Raw genomic sequence first — 24,298 nt, 5'->3', positions numbered from 1 at the left:
AACGTTAACTTTGATTTCTCTCCACAGATGCTGCAGACCTGCTGAGCCTTTCCAGCAATTTCAGTTTTTGTTTCTGATTTCCAGCATCTGCAGTTCTTTCAGTTTTTATTGAACACACCAAAGGCAAATTGCCAGAATGTTTCCGGTTTCCCTATTTTAAATTGGGGCACCACAAATCTTTTAACATTAATTCAAAATATTTAAACAGCACTCAAAGCTACACCTTGTAGACTTGGGTGTGTCCAATGCAGAAAAACAAGCCATTAAGATTTGTTTAGCAATTGGGAATGAAGGTCTACACTGACTGAACATGTCAGGATTAACAGCCAAAGAGCTAAAAGATCCTCAAAAGGTATGGAGTAATTGGAAGATCAATTCAGAGTCAAATTAACCTTCCTTATTCATCAGTAAGAATTCAAGTCTGTTTGGACAGAAGCTGATAGAATCCATAGAACACTTCTTGAGTGGATGCAGCGGAATCCTATAATTGTGGCTTTTGTCAGATATGGATGCAGAGGAATCCTATAATTGTGGCATTTGTCAGATAAGGAGCTAGCCTGAAACAGCCTCAGGGGACTGTAAATTTGGGCAACTGTGATGGATATATGCTGCATAAGACCATAGATACCATTCTCAATATACAAAGATGCTGGGGTGAGTGCCAAATTCACCCCAGAAAGTGCCAAAATCATACGAGAGGTCCCTCATAGGGCAGTTACTTTGAGACTGTTGGACAAACAGAGGTGAAATTATATCCCAAGATATCACCTCCCATAAAGGAAATAGAGCCATTGTCCCAAAGCAAATGAGAGAAGATATTCTAAAGCATATCCATGCAAGCTATCAAGGAATGGAATCAAGTCTGAGGAAGGCAAGTCTCTACTCACTAAATATGATCAATGAGATTAATGGCACATCAGTCCACTGCAATTTTTTATTGAAGAGAATGGTAAGCAAGCTAAAGAGATATGTATGAGACATGACATGCCCAACAGAGTAGACCTCTTCACTCTTGCAGGAACTAATTATCTTGTCACCATTAATACTAATCTAACTACTGGGAATTAGACCTGTTAACTTCAGTTACTACCAATGAGGTTATGGAATGCCCGAATGCACACTTCCGTCATTACTGAACTCCAGTCATTGTGATGGTAAAGGGTTGGGAAATTCAACACCATACATCCACACTATATCCAGTCAAATGGAAAGGTTCAGGTGACAATGAAAATTACTAACTGAATCCTAAAGGAATCAAGCAAATCGAGCACAGACTTGTACAAGGGTAATCCATGAATAGAGAAACATATCATCTAAAAGTACAGGAATTAGTCCAGACCAAAGACTTGTGTCATGCCACATGGGAACTATACTTGTAATAGCGAAAAAAAAAACTGAAGGCAGATTTAGCAAAAGACATGAGCAACAAAATAAAAGCAAAATGACAGAAAGCAAAATTTCAAATTGCCACACTAGTACCAGAGCCAGGCAGAGTGTAATTAGAATCATAGAGATATATAGCATGGAAACAGATTCTTTGGTCCAACTCGTCCATGCTGACTAGGTATCCTAAATTAATCTTGTCCCATTTGCCAGCACTTGGCCCATATCCCTCTAAACTCTACCTATTCATATATCCATTCACAACTCCCTCTGGCAGCTCATTCCATACACACCAACATCTGCATGAAAAAGTTGCCCTTTAGGTCCCTTTTAAATCTTTTTCCTCTCACCCTAAACCTATGCCTTTGGAATCTCCCATCCCGGGAAAATACCTTGTCTATTTACTCTATCCATGCCCTTCATGATTTTATAAACCTCTCTGAGGTCACTTTCAGCAAAAGGCTGCCATGATTACAAATTGAAACCTTATTGAGCAGTTGTCATCTCAATCATATTTGGTGAATGTAAATAACCAACTCCTTTCCAAACAGTATTATAGCTGTACCTAGCCATAGGAACTGCAACAATTCAAGAATCACCACCAAATTTTCTGGGGAATTAAATAATAAATTTTGATGGTAGACATGTATATAAGCTAAAACTTCAATTCTTTCACTGCAAGTAGCTGGCCAGGAAAATGTAATCTCACCACCAATATAGAGCACAGAATGACCACCATTCCCAAAGTTCCACCAACGTCCATCCGGTCTCAGGTCAAATGTAAAGTCAAGAGTGGAACTGAGAAATAAGAAAGGGATGATAACCTTATTGGGATTGTATTATAGACTCCTTAATAGTCAGAAGGAAATTAGGAACAAATTTGTAAGGAGATCGCAGCTATCTGTAAGAATAATAAGGTGGTTATGGTAGGGGATTTTAACTTTCCAAACATAGACTGGGACTGCCATAGCGTTAAGGGCTTAGATGGAGAGGAATTGTTAAGTGTGTACAAGACAATTTTCTGATTCAGTATGTGGATGTACCTACTACAGAAAGTGCAAAACCTGACCTACTCTTGGGAAATAAGGCATGGCAGGTGACTGTGGTGTCAGTGGGGGTGCACTTTGGGGCCAGCGACCATAATTCCATTAGGTTTAAAATAATGATGGAAAAGGGTAGACCAGATCGAAAAGTTGAAGTACTAAGTTGGAGAAAGGCCAATTTTTACGGTATTAGGCAAGAACTTTCGAAAGCAGTTTGGGGGCAGATGTTTGCAGGTAAAGGGACGGCTAGAAAATGGGAAGCCTTCAGAAATTAGATAACAAGAATCCAGAGAAAGTATATTCCTGTCAGGGTGAAAGGGAAGGCTGGTAGGTATAGGGAATGCTGGATAACTAAAGAAATTGAGCATTTGGTTAAGAAAAAGAAGGAAGCATATGTCAGGTATAGACAGGATAGATCGAGTGAATCCTTAGAAGAATATAAAGGAAGTTGGAGTATACTTAAGAGGGAAATCTGGAGAGCAAAAAGGGGACATGAGATAGCTTTGGCAAATAGAATTAAGGAGAATCCAAATACATTAAGGAGAAAAGGGTAACTAGGGAGACAATAGGGTCCCCTCAAAGATCAGCAAGGTGGTCTTTGTGTGGAGCCACAGAAAATGGGGGAGATACTAAATGAGTATTTTGTATCAGTATTTACTGTGGAAAAGGATATGGAAGATATAGAATGTGGGGAAATAGATGGTGACACCTTGCAAAATGTCCATATTACAGAGGAGGAAGTGTTGGATGTCTTGAAACGGTTAAAGATGGATAAATCCCCAGGACCTGATCAGATGTCCCCGAGAACTCTGTGGGAAGCTAGAGAAGTGATTGCTGGGCCTCTTGCTGAGATATTTATAAATCATAGTCACAGGTGAGGTGCTGGAAGGCTGGAGGTTGGCTAACGTGGTGCTACTGTTTAAGAAGGGTGGTAAGGACAAGCCAGGGAACTATTGACCAGTAAGCCTGACCTCAGCGTTGGGCAAGTTGTTGGAGGGAATTCTGAGGGACAGGATGTACATGTACTTGGAAAGGCAAGGACTGATTCGGGATAGTCAACATAGCTTTGTGCATGGGAAATCATGTCTCACAAATTTGATTGAGTTTTTTGAGGAAGTAACAATGAAGATTGATGAGGGCAGAGTGTTTGATGTGATCTATAAGGACTTCAGTAAGGCGTTTGACAAGGTTCCTCACGGGAGACTGATTAGCAAAGTTAGATCTCATGGAATACAGGGAAAACTCGCATTTGGATACAGAACTGGCTCAAAGGTAGAAGACAGAGGGTGGTGGTGGAGGGTTGTTTTTCAGACTGGAAGCCTGTGAGCAGTGGAGTGCCACAAGGATCAGTGCTGGGCCCTCTACTATTTGTCATTTACATAAATGATTTGGATGCGAGCATAAGAGATACAGTTAGTAAGTTTGCAGACGACACCAAAATTGGAGGTATAGTGGACAGCGAAGAGTGTTACCTCAGATTACAACAAGATCTTGATCATGTGGGCCAATGGGCTGAGAAGTGGCAGATGGAGTTAAATTCAGATATATACGAAATGCTGAATTTTGGGAAAGCAAATCTTAGCAGGACTTATACACTTAATGGTAAGATCCTAGCAAGTGTTGCTGAATAAAGAGACCTCGGAGTGCAGGTTCATAGCTCTCTGAAAGTTGTGTCGCAGGTAGATAGGATAGTGAAGAAGGTGTTTGGTATGCTTCTTTTATTGGTCAGACTATTGAGTACAGGAGTTGGGAGGTCATGTTGTGGCTGTACAGGGCATTGGTTAGGCCATTGTTGGAATATTGCATGCGATTCTGGTCTCCTTCCTATCAGAAAGATGTTGTGAAACTTGAAAGGATTCAGAAAAGATTTACAAGGATGTTGCCAGGGCTGTAGGATTTGAGCTATAAGGAGAGGCTGAACAGGCTAGGGCTGTTTTCCCTGGACCATCGGAGGCTGAGGGGTGACCTTAGAGAGGGCATGGATAGGGTAAATAGGCAAAATATTCTCCCTGGGATCGGGGTGTCCAGAACTAGAGGGCATATGTTTTTCACACAGAGGGTGGTATGGGAATGGAATGAGCTGCCAGAGGAAGTGGTGGAGGCTGGTGCAATTGCAACATTTAAGAGGCATTTGGATGGGTATATGAATAGGAATTGTTTGGAGAGATATGGGCTGGGTGCTGGCAGGTGGGATTAGATTGGGTTGGGATATCTGGTCAGCATGGATGGGTTGATTTCATAGGTCTGTTTCCATGCCGGACATTTCTATGACTCTATGAGTTCATGTTTTTACAACAAAGCAATGGTGGAGGATACTCAGTGAAGTAAATGCTGTGAAAATAATCTTGATGCTGGGATGTGAGTTGACGCTGTAGTTCTTTAAAAGCCTATTGTGTTATGTAAAGCAGCTTAAGGTTTCAAAATATATCTATGTTCTAAACTGGCTTGACTTTTTTCAAGTTTAAAGCACCTTAAAGAGAAATTGCCACTTCTTTGAAACATGATGTGATAAGCAAATGTATTAAATGACATAATTAGTTTGGACTGCTTATGATTTATTCACATGATGTGTGCATTGCTGACTCAGCTAAAATTTATTACCTAATTGTCCTAGAGAATTTGGTGGTGTGCTGTCTTCTTGAATTGATGCAGTTCCTGTGGCTAGGTATAGCTATAATACTATTAGGAAAGGAATTGCAGGATTTTGAACAAACGAAAGTGGTAGAATGGCAATGATATTCCAAGTCTAGATGGTAGTGCTTGGAAGAGAACTTACCTGTAGTGTTGTTCCTATGGATCTGCTACCCATGTCGTTCTTGGTGATAGAATTTAAAAGTTTGGCAAGAGCCTAAATGAATTGTTGCAGTGTACCTTGTAGATGTTATGCATTGCTAACATTCTGCATCAGTCATGGAGGGAGTGAATGTTCAAGGTGTTTTGATGGTGCCAGTCAAAATAGTTGCTTTCTCCTGAATTATATCAAGCTTATTGAGTGTTATTAGAACTGTACTCATCCAAGTTGCATCCATCACATGCCTGACTTCTGTCTTACAGATGGTGTAAAGGCTTTGTGGATGCAGAGGTTGAGTTACTTGCTCCAGAACTCCTAGCTTTTGTATCTATTTGTATGGTTGGTCCAATTCAGTTTCTGGTCAGTGGTAATCCCCTGAATATTGATATTTGACTTGTTATATTTCGTAAGCATGTCTTTCATTGGTACCATGTTACCTTATTTTGTTTTCAGTTAATTAACAATATAATAATTCCTTCTCAGACAACATAGGCTGCACAGATTCAACTCCATGGTCAAGTTTGATTCTTGGTAATCTTGTAGGCTGTAATGAGAATTCTTGTAAAGCATGTAAACAATGGTTGTAGCAGACAGGTGTGCAGCAAGAAGAGGAAACAGAAAAAGATTCTGGTCAATAAATCACAAGCACCCAGTTAGCCAGAAGTCACAAGCTAATGTGGACTGACTGATTCACTGCTCAAGTATCATTGCTTTGAAGTTGTCATGATAAAGAGGACTGACTATTCACTGCCCAAGTATCATTGTTTTGAGGTTATCATGATAAACTTTATAAATTCGGTGAAAACAGGAATTGTACCTCGAGTGGTCTTGGAATTAATCAGCACTGTAAGACATACATTGGCATCCCAACTCTGTCTGTGATTGTAAATGAATTAAGTTTTCCAATTAAAATTAGATTGAACACTCCAGATCTTACAGGAATGCATACAAGTTCATTTCTAAGCGTAAACTGACAATAGACTGTGATAATGTCTAAAGTGCTCCAAAAGCTAAAGAAGTTTGTTCCCTCATTAATACATTCTCCTTTCAGTTATTCTCATCTCCTTTAAATTCACTTATGCTTGTTTTCCATGAGTGTGCAGAAGTAAATTATCCAGTTCTGAAGATAATGTAAAAACCAGATGGTGCAGGAATTGGAGTGGAGTATTATTTTGAATTTAGTTTTTTGGCCTTGTAATTGTTCAGTTAAGGCACATTATTCTATAGGGATGCAAGTGATCAGCTGATTCATTAATTGGTCATTGACCACCATTCCGAGAGCTTCAATAATGAGATCTATTCACTAATTATTGAAAAGACAGCTGCTGATAACTAACTAATATTTTAAGCATGTTAGTATGTAACCACAATATCATAAAGGTATCCAAACATGGCAATTCTGGTATTCCAATAAGAACAGAAAGGAAGTTCTGCTTTTTATTCAAACAAACAGTTCGCAACTTTGGTGCAGTTAGATTAGTCAATTGAATCCTATCCTACTTCAATAAACCAGGTGATTGTTCATGCATTTTATTATGAATATATACAGTAAGTGAGAAAATCAAGGTTTGTATGTCAACCATCCAAATTGTGTTCTGGCTAAGTTCCCTGCTAACGAGGGAAGGGACTGAATCATTAGGAAATGTTCAGTTCTGGGCAAAATGCCATGGCGAACCTAAAGTGAAAGCTCTGCTAGAAGGCTGGCCCTTTGGGAAAATTAGTATTGCAATCCAGGCTTTTGTACTGTTCCCCTCCCATTTCCTAACCTCTTGAACATGCTGAATTGTGGCTCCATGGGTGTCTGCAACTATCCAGCCTTGGGCCAAGTGTTTACTCTCCATTTGTGAGTCTAAAGGACTGGCAATGCACTTTTTACCAGCTGTACATGGGCTGAACTGGTTAAGTTACTCAACATCACTGCCTGTTGAGTGGGGGGCTCGCTGTATTGAGATGGGGGGAAACTTGGTGGTAGTAGTTCATTTTGACTGATGTTTCCATTCCATTTGCTTCAATAGTGTAATTAGAACGCAAATTTGCTGGGTGTGGGAGGGTGATGAAAAAAAACAATTTCCAGAAATAGACAGGTACTCCGACACTGGCTAAGGGCTGACCAATTTCTAGAATGCTATTAATTGATGCAACAAAATTAGTGGAGCAGTAAAGATATCAAATTGAGGCTGCTACCACTGCCCATTCACATTGATTTTGCTGAGTTTCAGCCCTTCTAAGAATACCAGAATAATCGAGTTTTTATGAGCCAGAACACAGGCGAATTAACAGATGCTGGAAAATGACCATTAAGACAGTCTTCAATTACGTTAGAACATGGATTTGCCCAAATTTATTGACAATGACTGCGGTTTAGTCAGACTTTATGCTTTGACTGGCCTTGTATCTAACTTGCACTCAGCCGCGCCACATCACAGCATTCACATCAGCTGCTGCCTCTCTACAGGGAATCTTCAAGCAAAATTACTTTTTATTTCTTCTTGGCTCAGGAGCTCTTATGCATGGATCAAAAAGTTAGGAGAGAGTGACAAAGCATTGACTCAGTGCCAGGTTCTTTCCCCATAAAATGTTTCTTCTACATTCCCCATAAAATGTTTCTTCTACATAATGCTGTATATTCAGAATAACTTAATATGGTGCATATTTATTCCTCGTAACTTGCCATTTTGGAACAATACTTAATTATAATGACATAACAAGAAGATCTTTATTCATCAATCTTTTCTTTCCCTTTTCTCTCTTCAAGTCATCAATTCCTATCAGTGATGCAGTTCCACAAATAAAGTCTTCTGTCTCACTCAAGTGAACCTTGACAGTAACACAGCCAAACCCAATCATGCCTTAATCACAAGTTCACTAAAGCACAACAGCATCAGGATAACAATCTGGAGCAGGAGATCTGGTTAGGTTTGTGCATGAGAGCCACTGAAGGTCAAGATAAAGGGCTCTCAGTTCCAGATTAAAAGATCATTTTGCTGTCATTCTCTAGAAAGGTTGATTTCCACATATTTTGTATCTTGATCAACTCAAAATTATTTCTGTACAATGGTTTTCTGCACAATTCTAGCTTCGTAGAGCAAAACCACTTGGCGGGAGAGCAGTGCCAACAGCAATTGTACTTGTTATAAGATCCATGCAATAGAGCGTGCTTAAACTTGCAACAATGATATGTGTATACAGTTAAAGCACTTGAAGAGGGGCATCTCTCTTCTTGATAGGCCTCAGGTATTGTGGTGAAAATTGTGCAGCCAAGTGGAAGTGTTACCTCGCCCACAATGTGTTCAGGAGGGCCTATTAATCAAATGGTAATTAGGACCAGGAGTTAAAATGCTCTGGTTCTCTGGCCGGTAACATCATGGAGCTCTTTCACCCAGACCCAGCTGATTCCTGCCTAAGTTAAAATTGGCCCTTTGGCAATTCTTTTGTTCACAACTTCATTTTAGTGAAGCACTATGTAAATTAGACAGTCATGAGGAGGAGGGTGTGTATTTATTGTGCTTATAACATGCTAGATATTGTTCGCTGAATAAATTGCCAAGATCATGACATGAAATCAAGTACACAGTTCTGAGAATTATCAAGTTCTTTGTCCAGATATTAGTGTTTTTATGATACCATTTTAATTTTCTTGCAAGGAAGAAGGTTTTACAAAAATCTTTAGGATTACAGTTTTGCTTGTGGACAGATATTATGTCCACTGTGTCAGTCAGCAAATTTCTGAAAATTAAAACTTCTTGAAGGATTGGTGACAGAAAGCAGATTTATTTGATTAATAAACTTGAGTCCCTATAGAACATTCTAACAAGCAGGTTAGGAAAATGAATAAAGGCACACAGGTTTGAATGCTTTAAATAATACTGAGAGCTCTGTTTGATTTAACTTGATGTAGAGTTACATCTACACTGCCCCGATAATTTACCTCGATTCAGCATTTTCTATTGTACAATTGTGATGGTTTTTTACGTCAGCTATCCCTAGCTCCTGACCGAGGTTGCTAAATTAGTATGAATTAATACTTCCCAGTTTCCTGTAAAACATCAAGTCATAGCAGAAACTTTCTTTAACTCAGTCTTGGGAAACCAGAAGCCATCCTTTGTGACTCCTGTGAGAATTTGCACAGCTTTGGCCCTGATTCAATCAACCTGCCTGGCTGTCTCCTTCAAGCAAAATACAGTGATTTACAGCCTAGGCATTCTGTTTTGCAACTGAGTTAAATTTTCTAGCTTGCATTCAGTAAATTGCCAAGATCATTTTTTCCCCCAAACTTCTGGAATATTGCCTGCTTTTGCCTTTTCAATTCCCTCATTACCTACCCTGCCCCACGCCCCGTCACAGCTGCTGAAATTCTACTCCACAAATGCAACACTTGAGATTCCAAAACTCTTCTCACTGGCCACCATGTTACACACTTCATAAATTGAAACTAATCTGAAACTATGACACCCACCATCTTCTCCCACACAAAATTTCCATAAGCACGCATTTGCCAAGTTCCATAGCCTTCTTCTATCTTATGAAATCCATTTGAAAATCCTTTTCTTTTCTGCAAATCTCTCTATTCCTTCTCTTGTCCTGCCTGAGCAATTTGCTCCAGTCATTCTGAACCAGAAAGATTCTCCACTGACACAAGAAATTTCTTGTTCCTTGTACTGTCTGCCTCAACAATGGCTATACAGTGTGCTCTAGAAGTCATTCCCTCTTCAACTCATTTTCTGCCTATGTGGTTACCTTCCAATGAATGACATAAAGAGTCTACAGAGGATATAGACAGACTGAGTGGCAGATGGAAGATAATGTGTCAAAATGTGAGGTTATGCACTTTTGCAGGAATGGTAGAAAACAGAATACTATTTAAATGGAGAAAGACTGTGGCACAGTGGAATTTGGGAGTCCTTAGACATAAATCACAAAGATCTAGCATCCAAGTTCAGCAGGTAGTAAGGAAGGGAAATGGAATGTTGGCTTTTATTTCAAAAAGAAAGGGGTGTTAAAAATACAGACGTTTTGATAAAACCATACAAGGCACTCATCAGAGCACACCTGGAATACTGTGAATAGTTTTGGTGCTCATGTCTAAGAAAAGATATACTACCATTGGAGGCAGTCCAGAAAAAAAGTTCACAAGATTATTTTAAGTACAGGAGGATTTTCTTAAGAGGACAGGTCGAATAGGTTGGGTTTGCACTCCTAGTTTTGAAGAATAAGAGATGCTGTAAGATTTTTTTGCGGTGGAGGGAAGGTTGATATGCCAGGTACAAAGAGATTGCTTCACCTGTGAAGAAATCCTCTAACCACAGGACATAATCCCAGAGTAAGGGGTCACCTATTTTAAGACCGACATGAGGACTTGTTTTCTATCAGAGTGGAATGAATCTGTGGAAATTTTACCTCAGAATGTTGTAGAGGTTGGGTCTTCAAGTGTAGTCAAGAATGTGATATACAGTTGTTTAATTAGCAATGGAATCACAGGTTATGAGGAATACACAGGAAAGTTGAGTTGAGAATTATCAGATCAGCCATGATCTTATTGAATGGTGGAGTGATTCGATGAGCTCAAAGGTCTACCACTGCTCCTCTGTATTATGGTCTATGTACTTTGATAACTCCCCCGACCCCCCGCCCCCCCCCCACCCAAACCCTTTGTGTATTCAGTTCTTCTCCCTGAGCAATTGTTAAATTCAAAACAATTCTGTGCTTTTACTCCAAACCCACAAGAAAACAGCTTGTGAATATTCAAACTTTATCTTACAAATGACCCTGGCAGCACAGACTTAAGTTTGAAATGGTAATTGAAGAGCCCCTGTTTGAACCACTGCACCAGCAGTCTCCATGTATTTTCAGTTACCAAGATCCCAGCATAATTATAATTCCACAGACCAGTGAGAGGCTTTAAAGTTGAGTGAAATGCAGCATTAATCATCACCCATTTAATATTATACCTGGCAGGAACAGTGAATTGCTTTTGTTGCCGGCAGTAATCAGTTACTGGTGAACTGTCAGAATTGGGTGTGGAGATTGGCAGAGTTACCGACCCGACATCTAAACCTGACAGCTCCTTCATTTTGATGAAAACCTGGCCAATAAAACATAAATGAGTTCTGCCTTTGAATAAAGAAATAATGATTGGAACCAAAGTCTTATTTTAATGTTATCGATAATCACTCAGCCAAGAATGCTGCTAAAGCATAAAGGAATGATTGTAATTGGTGCCTTTTTTTTATAAAATATGGGCAAAGTTTTCCTCTACTCACTAACTCCATTGAAATCCTAAACCTGTTTCTCAAATACATGTTCAGAAATGGAGCAGAGGATATCTCCTGCAGTAATTATTCTAAGTTACATGTTAATCATTTGATTATTTTCATAGTTAGCATACACCCAGTTCTAAGTACAATAAAAAGCTATCTTTTATTTTTTTCTGCATTTAGATTTTAAAAGTTGTTTACTATTAAGGATGCATTATGCTTTCAACTGTTGTGATTCTTTGGTAAGATAATCACCACAATCAAATACAAGTATCAAGCAGATTAAAGGACTCTGACAGGGAGAATCATTTTAACCATAATTCCCAGCCAATAGATTACAATAAATTAGCTTCCTTTTTGAAGGCAAACATGATTTTTTTTTTGTCCTCCATTGATTGGGTGGGGTATAAACAGGAAATTGAAGTATACTCACTAATTTAAAAAGCCAAAGTTACCGCTCCACAACTTTTCTTGATTGTTTATGTTTCATACAGGCTTTGATATGTTCCGTGCAAATAAAATAGAAAAGTAAAACATTCCTTGAAAAATTTCTTTTTGGGACTTCAGGAAAATTCAAAACGCGGCACAGCCAATGAAATATTTTTGAAATATAAGGGCCATGCCCTAAATAATGTGGGCCATGGCAAGAAACCTTGAGGTGTCGAGTGAGGCCTTTTCTGACTTTGGGAGAAGCAAGTCAAATTTTCCAATTAAGTTCTGGACGTCGAGATGAAATTCTCACCAGTGAGTCATGAGAAGCCGCTTAATGGGGATAATTGCACATTATCATCTTCTTTATTATGTAATCTTACCTCATTAATATGCACTCTCCTCTTCCACTACCTGCTGGATAGAAAGTAGACAGCAATAATTCCCAACATGAAACCGAGAGCCTGGCGGTTCCAGCTCCCCACTTGCACTTCTCATCCTCTGGATTGGACCCTGCACCAACACCTCAGGGCACATTTCATTGGAAGTGGCTGCATGGGCTCTATGTACATGTATTAGCCCCTCTACAATGTCATGACACCTCTCCAAGCTAATTAAGATATGCTCCTGCACTGCCACACTGATCTTATGGGGCTCTGATAACTATCTTTGGAATGCTGTTGAATTAACACTTACATGCAGATACACTTTGTTCATGGTATAGCCCAGGATGCATCTCACAACTTGTTCCCTTAGCGTTCATTTACTTTGCACTCACAACATTCCTGCCTTGCCTTGCTATATCTTTTAATGCTTTGTCTCCTCAGCTGTACTTTAAAGGCTCACTGTGCTTGTGACTCTGCAATTTAGTGCTGAGTCAAAGCCAGACAACTGATCATGTTTGTCAGTAATCACCAGTTAAAGGGCTGGACATGTTGCACAGTGTTATGTCCATCTCACATCTTCGTCATATACCAGCCACATAGAATCATAGAATCCCTCCAGAGTGGAAACTGACCATTTGGCCCAACAGGTCCACACCAACCCTCTGAAGAGTAACCCAACCAGACTCATACCATATTACTCTGCATTTACCCTGACTAATGCACCTAACCTACAGATCCTTCAATATTATGGGCAATTTAGCATGGCCAATCATCTTTGGATTGTGTGAGGAAACCAGAGCACCTGAAGGAAACCCATGCAGACACTGGGAGAATGTGCAAGCTCCACATAGACTGTCACCCAAGGCTGGAATCGAACCTTAGTCCCTGGTGCTGTGAAACAGCAGTGCTAACCATTGAGCCACCGTGCTGCCCAAATGTGGCACACATGTGGTAAACATACTACTGTAAGGAAATGCCATGTCTTGATATCTAAGGGGAGTAATCCTCAAAATTGTCATTACAGACCATTAGATGTAGGAGCACATGTAGGCCACTTGCCCTCTCAAGTCTGTTCTGCCTTTCAATGAGACCATAGCTGATCTGATAGTTTTCAACTCCACTTTCCTGTCTTCTCCCAGATCCCTTCAGTCCCTTAATGTTTAAAAATCTGTTTGACTCAACCTTAAATATACTTAACAATCCAGCCTTCACAATGATCTGTTGAAAATTTTAGATTCACCACACTGTAAGAGAAAAGATTTCTCCTAAATTCTGTCTTAAATGGGCAACACATTAATTTGAGATCATGCTCTCTTGATGTAGACTATCCCACAAGAAAAGAACCTTTCTGCATTTACCTTGACAAACCTTTTAATAATCTTATCTATTTCAATAAGATCTCCTCTTCCAAACTCCAGACAGCAACTCAGCTCCTCCTCATAAGAAAAAACCCTCCACACCTGGGATCAGGTGAACCTTCTCTGAACTGCCTCCAATGCCAATATTATTTTCCTTAGAGGTCTAAAACTATTCACAGTATTCTGGGTGTGGCCAGATTAGTGCCTTATATGGTTTTAGCAAAACCTCCCTACTTTTAAACTCCATTCCCTTGAAAGGGTAACATTATTTGGATTGATAGCAGAATAAACATGCTCAGCTTCTTGGAGCACAATCCTCCATGAAATTCAACACGTTGCCAAAGTAGGATTCAGCCCATTGTTATAATGTAGAAAAACAAACAGCTGATTTACATGCAACAATACTAATAAATATACCTAACAAGCACACCTAATGAGGATCATAAATTTCTGCTATATGTTGTAAAGACTCATTTTTGATTGTGGACTGAAAAGGGTAAAGGATTGTTGTAAAACCAAAGAGGTGGAAGGAATTGCTGCTCTTTTAAAAAAGCATGTGACTAAAACTCAGTTTAGGTTGTATCTACACTGCTGCATTGTTCAAGCACTGGGGGAGGCTGTTTGCAGAACAGCAAGCAACAGGAGGTATGTACAAAGAGAGATACAGTGAAAGCAGATTGCTGGTTGATTTGTGGTCTTGTGATTACTTGGAGATGGCAAAAGCCACTATACTGACAATAACTGATTGGCTCCTGGGTAACTGGACAGCTTGTGGTTGTGAATGATGCAGGCAGAAGCCTCAGACTGTCTTTCGCTTCAGTAAAATCCCGAAAACCTCATAAAGGCCAGTTTATTTTCCCTCCACAGTTGCTGTAAGCTGTGGCCTTTAACTAATACTTGTAGACAATGTACCAATTGCCAGTGACTCCTGAGAAGTGAACAGAATGTGGAAAAGAGAGATTGAAGTACAGAAAATCCTGGCAAGCAAAGTGATCCTCTCAGTGAGTCCTGTGGACTGGGGACACTGATCTGATTTCCCAGTACTTTATCTTCCAACAACGCCACCAATGTTTTGTTGTCTGTCTGTTAGGGGTGTTTCAGAAGAGGGAGTAAAGTTTTAACTAGCACAGTTATATGCCAACAGGTGATAGTTGTTTACTTGTAGTAAGAGTCTATTTATTTATAATAAATGGTAGTTCTTGTTGAGTACAGAAATGTAGTGGATGTTTTCTGATTACCAGAGTCTATCCAACAAGCAAACTGGGGACTTCTAAGTACTTTGATAAATTTTTAAAACTCTTCATTTTGTTATTGATCTGACAAATTTAACTTAAAAACAAGGCTCTGTGGATTGTGCTTCAAAGATTTAGATGTCAAAGAAACCTCTTCACAATCCTATGACTGCAACTGCCTTGTGTGGGTGATCTGAAATATACAACTGGTGTCAAGCAATGATGTGTGATTGTATGGGTACTATTATAATCTTACTGATGAAAAGATCAACTGGTCTCTGGCAAGAGTATGAAACAGTGCTTCAATGAAAACCCTCTAGCCTCAGTCACTTCCTTGTCAAAACTAAAGTGGCCACGACTAACATGCATCATCTACAATTTGCCAGTTTTGTAGGTGAGAGATTCATTTGAATGGATTAAATCTTGAACCTGTAAATAAGTTTTTAAAAAATCACATATTATGATGGAAATTGTTTTGGATGCAACTCATTTACAATTAAAAGTTCTCTGACCTTTTGCTTTTGTTTGACAGATTCAGCTGAGATTATGCTGCACTAACTAATGCAAACAAGCAAAACTGAATTCTTGAAAATTCAAGTGCAGTTAAAGCCATAAAAAATACATTAGTCCTTTGGATTTTCTAGAGTTGTGTTGCTCTTGCATTTTATGATAAATCTGTGCAAGGCACTGTTGGGCCATAGTTATGATACTGTTAGTTGCTAAGCAAGAAAGCATATGCAAATTTATTGGGAAGGTACTAGACTACGCCTGGAGCAAAGAAAGCAAAACAGTGAATTAATAAATGATCTTCTGATCAGGTGGATGGTGATAACAGGTGACCAATTTAAAATTGTCACAGTGAGTGAAGAGAGGTGTTAAAAGAATGTTATTTACACCGGAAGACTATGTAATGCTTTTCCATAGCAAGTGGTTGATGCAGAGGTCACTGCATCTTTAAATAAATGTTAATAAAGATTTGATGCAAGGGGGATATACAGCTATGGGATGTGTTTTGGATTACTTTCCTAATGAAAAAGGAGACTACCCCTTCTGTGCAGTAAATCTTAATGGTTTTTTTTCGTGTATCTGTGCTTTATGAAGTTTATTGATAAAGAGAATGGTCTGGTGCAGATGTAAGCCATTCAGTCTGCTCCTCCAGTCTATTCTGTAATTCAGGGAGATTATGACTGATCTGTGATGCAATTTCTACTGTGTTTTCAATCCATTAACAGTCTTAACTAGTAAAAATCTATTTCAGATTTGAAATTATTTGTCGAGTTAGCAACTTTTTGTAGTAGAGTTTTACATCCTTCGTATGAGAAAGTGTTTCTTAACTTCTCCCTCCTAAATAGCCTCTGATGTCAAGATCAAAGCCCGTTGCAAATAGAACGGTTTCTCTTTGGACATACGATCAATTCCCTTTCAGTGACCTGTTCCTGGACTTTAGACAATTATTTATGCTGTCCATTAGGAGGTGCATCTCTTGTCTTAAACCATCAATTCCCCAAGTCCTATCTCCCTTCGCTCCACAACCATCGGCAAAAAGAAGGGAAATGTGTTCTTCTCGATCAGAGCACAGAAACCAACTCTATCAATCTAGGCATTAATCACCTTGAGCCAAAAATTGTGCTGTAACTACTTTATTTGGAATGCACTTTCTGTGCACATTTTGTAACTATTTATTTTACAATGTACAAACTAGGTACAAAAAGGTTCTCAAGACCATAAATAAATGACATAAGTTACATGTACCTAAAATTCAAATAAAAAAAATAATCTATGTCTAACTCATTGAAAAAAGGGTACAAAGAAAACAGGATATTGGACTGTTAGAAGAATTCCAGTTGAACTAAATTAAAATATGCTGTACACTTTTATTCAGAAGACCACAGTCTTGCATATACCCAATCAGGTCCAAGCAGGAATACAAAAAATAGATCTATGTCATTTCTTTAAATTTAGCATTTAAGAAGAACATTGCTCAAGACAGAAGGATCTGAAATGCAAATGAAAATATCAGTTACAGTTCATGAAAACTTTGAAAGATGAAGACTTACTGTCATATTTTATAATGCAAGTGTGCATTTTAAGTATCTAGAAAAAAATAACCTGAAAAGAAAATGACCCAAGACTGTTGAACATGACTGAGAATTTTCTGACATTATCAAATGCATATAAAACAAGTTAATTCCAATGGCACATTTTGAAATGCTACTTCAATAAAATACACGCAGACAGCTCAGTGACAGGTCCAGGGATCTGTTCCTATATAACAGATTCCATACATTATTAATACCGAATAGTATTTTGAACAGGTCGTCACACTAGGCGCAGCAGTGACATGCAGAAGTCCACAAAGGTTAGTTATCTTACACGGTACATTCCTCTAGTGATTTTCCAGAACAGATGCTGAACTTTATATACTTAAAGCATGAGGTTTTTTTTGCTTTGAGTTTGGGCTTGTCTGAAGCCTGTGTTTTTAGAACTGAAGTTCCTTCCTTGAATCTGATTTTAGTGGGATTTGATCCTGTGGGATTTTTCATGTTCATTGTTGATCTGACTTCCCAGAGGCTGCATGCTGAGGTTGATTAGGCAGTTCAGTCAGTTCTGAAGTAAAGCAATGGATAATTGATTTAATTGTTGCATAATGTAACAATGCTGGTTACATGTCATAGAAAAGATTAAATCAACTTTATTTAGCTTAGTATTAATTTTCTTCCATACCAGTCTGTATTCGGAGAATACGGTTTGTTAGAAACAATTTTATCATCTACATATAATTCCCCAGATTGTCATCAATCAAAGTCACTAATGTTAATCACAATGCATACAGGTCACATGTTTTTTGTTTCAGTCTCTGTAGTGGCAACAAAAGCAATTGTGGATTATTGTGTTTTAAAACTAATATCCTGCTGTGAAGAAGCAACAGTCTGGTTTCAGTCACTGAGTTGCCTGAGAAATGGTGTTTACACAGATACTGAATTAGAGAAGGAAGTAGACCACTTCATTTATTCAAGATGATGTAGAATGTATTCAGATCAGATGCGGAGGATCAGTACATCAAGCCCAGTCTGAGAAACGTATCTGGTTCAGAGTTTTTGGAACTTGAAGTTGAAAGAATGGTGGAGGAGTGAGAGAGGAAAAGAGGAATGTTTCACACAGATGTGAATTCTTCCCTTCCACCCTGTAAGGATCTCCAAATTTGAAAATCACAGTTCCACATTTCATCTTTAAATCTAAGAACCAAATAACGGATCTGGTTTAACCAGGTTTTGTTATAATTAGATAAGTCATGCACTTGTAAGAAATATGTACAGCTCCATTTCCTCTGAACTTAGGCATGTTAAACCTCACATGGTAAAAACCACACATCACTAGGTTATAGTCCAACAGGTTTATTTGGAAGTACTAGATTTTGGAGAGCTGCTCCTTCAACAGTTAGCTGTGCAGCAAGATCATGAGACATAAAACAGGTGTCTAATGATCCTGCTCCACAGCTACCTGATGAGGGAGCAGCACTCTGAAAGCTAGTGCTTCCAAATAAACCTGTTGGATTATAACCTGGTGTTGTGTGATTTTGAAAGTTGTCCATCCCAGTCTAACACCGGCGTCTCCACATCATAAATCTCAAGATATTTGGCTTGTAACTGAAATCAAAGATCCTAGATCTATTAAGTTATTTCTTCACTGAAAACAGCCAAATCAGCTCCAATGCTACTTTTCTTAAAGGTAGATAGTTGGTTCTACCAGTGCCTCAGCTGATTAAGACAGCAGAGCCATACAAATCCTGAGGTTGTAGATTTGACTTCAGAATTGCATTTTGTTTGTTCTTCTCAGCCGTAGTGGCTTTCCATCTCTGCTTACTTCAAGTAAGAGCATTTAAAAAAAAATGCCCTTGATCGCCATCCCGAAAACTGTTCTGGAAGGTATTTTTGTAATTGCCCTGCCAATTAAGTAGCCTGCTATTGGTCACATATGAAGAATGGTAATTTGATGCCACATAGCAATGATCCATACGACAATAAAGAATCAATGCCTTTTGTAGAAGGGAACAAAGTATTTTCATGGAGCTAGGTTACTTATTCATATTTCATCTGAGGGTTTATCAGCCATGAGGGCGACCTCATGGTGAAGGAGAAGAAAACAGTGCCTCTAAAACATCAGACTAAAATATAGACAAAGATTTCAAAATTATTTCAAAGTTTCACAGAAACAAACAGATAATTATTGACAATTATTTCAGCTGCCATTCCTAACCAGTTGACCCCTGAACTTCCGCCCCTCCAGCCATTGGAACAACATACGTGAGCTACCAAAATGGTCCTCAGCCTTTGTGCCATGACCCCCTCCCTGAAGTCTGGGCAAAACCTTCACCAAAAAGACGGGGGGAGAACTTGGTGGGGGGGGGGGGGGGGGGGGGGGGGGGGGGGCGTTCAGGCAAAGGAAGAGAAGCCACCAAACCCAGTCATGACCAAAAGCCCAACAGCATGAGGGAAATAAAGGAAAAGGCCAGGAGAAGCAGCACCACCAAACAGGGGCACAAGTGGACATGGGGCAGCAGCCAAGAAGGTGTGTTACAGGGCAATACCAAATCCCACTTCACCTCCCCACCCAACCCCCACACACTCCCACAGATGTCACCAGATGGTAACCATGACATGACCAGTAAAAGTGACGACTCCAGCAGGCAACCAGAAACCAATGAACAAGGCCTCCTGGCTCCAGTGTCGGAGATGAAAATGTGTTGCTGGAAAAGCGCAGCAGGTCAGGCAGCATCCAAGGAACAGGAGATTTGATGTTTCGGGCATAAGCCCTTCTTCAGGAATGAGGAAAGTGTGTCCAACAGGCTAAGATAAAAGGTAGGGAGGAGGGACTTGGGGGAGGGGCGATGGAGATGTGATAGGTGGAAGGAGGTCAAGGTGAGGGTGATAGGCCGGAGTGGGGTGGGGCGGAGAGGTCAGGAAGAAGATTGCAGGTTAGGAAGGCAGTGCTGAGTTCGAGGGATTTGACTGAGACAAGGTGGGGGGGAGGGGAAATGAGGAAACTGGAGAAATCTGAGTTCATCCCTTGTGGTTGGAGGGTTCCTAGGCAGAATACATTTTCAGCTCTAATCTCAGCATCTGCAGACCTCACTTTCTCCTCCAGTATCGGAGAGGCCAACACTGGAAGTTCTGCCAGCAGACTGTTACTTTTTCCCTTTTCTATTTTAAAGCTGATGTTGTTATTTCACTACCAAAAGTAGGAATTAAGCGATTTACAATATTGCATTTCACATTGGAGTGTGCAGTTTGAAGGCTTTACTGAGTGCAACACCAGTTTTAACATTGATTCCTGTAGGAGCCAATGTTTCATTTAAGTCGTTTCACTTCAAGTTGGAATTTTTGGTACCTCAACCACAACTTGTAATGAGACTTTCTGCATTTGCTTCTATAAATATGCTGTTATTGCTTAAGAAATCAAACTACATTTTGAAATAATTTGCAAAAATGCAATACGTTGATCACTCAAGTGACATTCCATCAAATAAATTATATAGAGCTTCTTGATGGCTGTTCACCTGCTTCACCTGGAAAAACAAATGTGGAGAGCATACAACTGGTTGAATGCAGCTCTATGATTTAGCAATGTGAAAAAGAAGGCTCTTTTTCTAGAGATCACCATGGAATGTAAAGTTGTCGCCACAAATATGCTGTAGCAATGGACCAATCTTAAACAGGAATCTGGCAGAACTGCTTCCAAGGAAATGCTTCAGTAGATTTAAATCTTTCTTCCTGCCACAATTTCCTGTCGCTCTTTGTACACAGCTCAATAGACATTTTACAAATACTCATGCTGATCCCTCTTGGTTAAATAGTTAAAGCAAGGCTGTTGGGAATCTCTGAAACCATATGAAACATGAATCAGACTTTTCAGCTGAAGAGGAAGGAGAAAAAATGATTTGATGGCATGGAAGGGAATCTGTATTGTAACATTACTCAAAGCAACCAACCACATAATAATGGTCATTTGAAATTAGTGTTATGACTTATTTAAAATTTGATCAAGTTTGATTTTACCTTGTCATCTTTGTAGTTGGTTGTAGTAATTTCCCTTCATCCAAAGAGACTGAAAGATTTGGTAGTCCCTTCGCCAAAATTTGAGAATCTTCCACTCCATAAATCTACCTAAACATTTATTGATGGAAGGAATCTCCATGATGTTTGTAAAGGGAACTACTAGAAGTTACATTAATGTCATTATAGTTTTAAATGGTAATCCACAAGGCTGCTTGCTCATTTCAGTGAATAACTGGAAGAACATGGCGGCAGTTTACTGAAACCTTCATAGGATGCATCCATCAGAAGAACTTCACCTTTCGTTATTCATTGTTTAAATCAAAACTGTGAAAACTGGAATGCCTTGGAGACCTTCAAATCATTTTACACAAGTCACTCATTAGGAAGCCCGCCAAATAGTAAGTAACCTTCAATCCAGTGATTACGAAAGCAAACTGGAAATCTGATGGTAATCATGAAATTATTAGATTGCTCCTTCATGAGTTCATCTAAGAAATGCAGGAATTTGAAAATAGATACACATGTAATCCAGTTTCCTCTTATTTAGACAAAGATCTCTTATTTGCCATTCAGTGGTCATAAAGTTCAGCACTCTGTCCTCAAACCAGGCAAACCGCTGACAAAGTATCCTTGTATCAAAGGGCAACAATGAAGTAAAAAGTGCAGTTTATTTCTGTTAAAGTGCATGGATGAGGTAAAATAATTTCATTGAGTTTTTGCACTGGCTCAGACGGGAACCATTCTTCCCTGCATCTGTTGCATCTGGGCTCTCATTCCCTGGACACTGCTCAAGATCTTGCTCTGATGTGTTATTGTTGTGATTCCAATTCGAGCCAGGTCACTATGGTAATGAATAAAGGAAGATAAACATCAGAACATTAGCTACGTGATACACACATTTACTGTTCACAAAACAGAACTGCCTACCCCAATTCTACCCAAGCAAAATCAGATACAGGGTTCCAACACATATTTTTACATAAAACTTCATTGATGATAGTGTTTACCTGCAGGAGTTTTGCACTGGTAGATATTGTTGGGAATTTTGACAAACTTGCAATTGAATGTGGTCTCACAGCATTCTTTAACTCCAAGGTATTGCATTTTCTACCCATTCATGCTCAGTGGGAGGAAATGTCACATTTACTCAGAGTCTGTAGAGTCTGAGGTAACTGAAGATAAGATTATGCTCTTCACTTTACCTCAGTAGTATAAGGGATGCCTTCAACTTGTCAGACTACTCATTGATTCTGGGGAAGGAGGGATAAGGAAATAATTTACACTACATAAATGGAAGATGGTTGCAGTCCAGATGAGATCAGGTTATTATATTTTAAACAAAATGTTGAGTTGAGGTCTCAGTCCTTGCACCCTCGTCCAGTCCTTGCACCCCCATCCCTGCATGCTTGAGCATTATTTCGGCAGACACTTCAATGCAATACTGAGTGCAGAGAAGTGCAGTCCTTCAGAAGCCAGATTAAACTAAGGCCATGTCGACTCTCAAAGTGGATCTAAAACACCACTTACGAATAGTAAGAATAGTGGGTCCTGTGCAAAGATTTAGTTCTTAACTGACCTCACCACAAACTAATTAATTGGGAGTTGAGTTCATTGTTGATTGTAGAACTTTATTGTGTGCACAAAAATAATCTTGCTCCAATCACAGTTACAAACTTATTTTTGTATCTACTACATTTGGAGATGGTTAGGGATGATTACTCTTAATTTAGAAAAATCTATGTGGATATTCACAGCTGTTATGCAAGTGGTTTAAGCTTTAGATGTAAGCCATATTCTTGTGTTTAAGTTGCAACATGTAAAATCGATTAAATCTTTGCAAAATTCTATCTGTAATTAGTTCAGACTTACACATAACTTCTCAGTACTTACTCTTGGTTCATGTGTACCACTGCCTCTAGGGAGGTATATCCTGCTGCTGTAAAGTTATCTTTGTATCTGTCCATCTTGATAGCTTCAAGCCAATCTCCAACAGATCCCAAAGCTGAGAAGTCAGGTGTGCCTGGGTCTAATAATGCAGTAGAGGGTCTGTGTTTTAAAAAGAAGTATCAAGCAAAAGAAGTTAAGGAAACCATATTGCTGCCCAGTATTCATCTATAAATTACAGCAAATGTTAAGCAGCTATAGTAAATAGCAAATATGCTCTGGTAAAAACCTGTGGAAGAAATTGCTGGTTCACACAGCAATTGCTGATTGATTTGTTGCACACCTTCATAAAGCACTGCACCAATTTCAGGCAGAATAGCAAGTGAACGCCATCAATGAGCTGGACTTGATTTTTAGTTCCCCCACCACTCCCAGGGACTGGGACAAGAGGACGGTGGGAATTAAAAATAGTTTGGCCTGCCTAGGTGCCAGTTGTCAGCTTTATTCCACTATCAAGCCATTAGTATGGAAGTGAGATGGTGGCAATGCTACCTGTGTGCACAGCTTGTGGATGACCAATTAATCACAATTACAAGGCACAAACTAGGATTTCCCAGTCAGCCTCTGAGTCCCTGGAGGTGGAGATCACCAATGGAACTAGTTGTAGATGGTTTCCTATTGGCAGGCCAGGATGGAGTTACTCCAAGCAGGATTAAACGCCTGACTGATTGTATAGTAATTATAAGTCACCCTCTAGAGTGCTCCTCAAACCCCCAAACCACAGTAATGGCACAGACTTGTTGTGAAAAACAAAGTGTGGGGTGGTCTCTCCATTTGTGAAGTACTGTCTTTCTGATTTACCTTCCACTGCAGTCTGCTGGTGAAGGCCTCTGATTCAATACAACATCAACAAACTACCCTCTGGCCATTAATTGGCTGCCAGGGGGAACAAAATTGCATTGAGTGATTGTTTCCCACACAGTGCAGGTTTTCATCTGCATCTTAGCCTGGCAATAGGGAAGCCTAGAGGGAACATCCTACCAATGGTCTCCTGCAGGTGATCATTTCATGGGGTTGGACAGATATTTCTATTTCTCCCACTGTTATAAATGCGCTGTGATATTTAAAGAAGAATTTTTTTAGATTCCTCGGAGGTTGCATGGCTGTTGGTGGGTTGGAGCATTGTGAATTATGATGTTTAAGACATCATGTTTGTGTTGGGTGGTCTAGCTGTTTTTTTCTCAGTCATCTTTTTTGTAAAGTCTTCTGATCCTGGCTATTTTCCTGGACATGCTCGGTGATTTGTTCTGCACCCTTGCTCCTGCGTCATTCCATACTTCTTGATGAAATTGTGAACAATGAGTTAAATATCAAAGCAAATAGCACATGGTTTGTTTGTTTGTAATTTCCCAACAATCTGTTTTCCATGGACAAATACTACCAATTACTTGGTGACAATGAAACAGGCCAGGATACAAAAAG

General features: G+C 39.4%; 1 protein-coding gene across 1 annotated transcript in view; it reads right to left on the bottom strand.

The window, feature by feature from the left end:
* Nucleotides 1-16,601: 16,601 nt before the first annotated feature.
* epha4a (eph receptor A4a) overlaps nt 16,602-24,298 on the bottom strand; it is a 103,112-nt gene continuing 95,415 nt past the window's right edge. Inside the window, exons 16-18 of the mRNA XM_060834863.1 lie at nt 22,823-22,978; nt 20,933-21,773; nt 16,602-17,483 (exon numbers count right to left, since the gene is read on the bottom strand). Of these exons, the coding sequence (XP_060690846.1) occupies nt 21,659-21,773; nt 22,823-22,978 (271 nt within the window). The 3' untranslated portion in view covers nt 16,602-17,483; nt 20,933-21,658. The remainder of the gene's footprint in view (nt 17,484-20,932; nt 21,774-22,822; nt 22,979-24,298) is intronic.

This window comes from Hemiscyllium ocellatum, chromosome 13 (genome assembly GCF_020745735.1).
Source record: "Hemiscyllium ocellatum isolate sHemOce1 chromosome 13, sHemOce1.pat.X.cur, whole genome shotgun sequence".
NCBI classification, from domain to species: Eukaryota; Metazoa; Chordata; class Chondrichthyes; order Orectolobiformes; family Hemiscylliidae; genus Hemiscyllium; species Hemiscyllium ocellatum.
The sequence above is the reverse complement of the archived record's forward strand: the minus strand, read 5'-3'. Positions and strand labels throughout refer to the sequence as shown.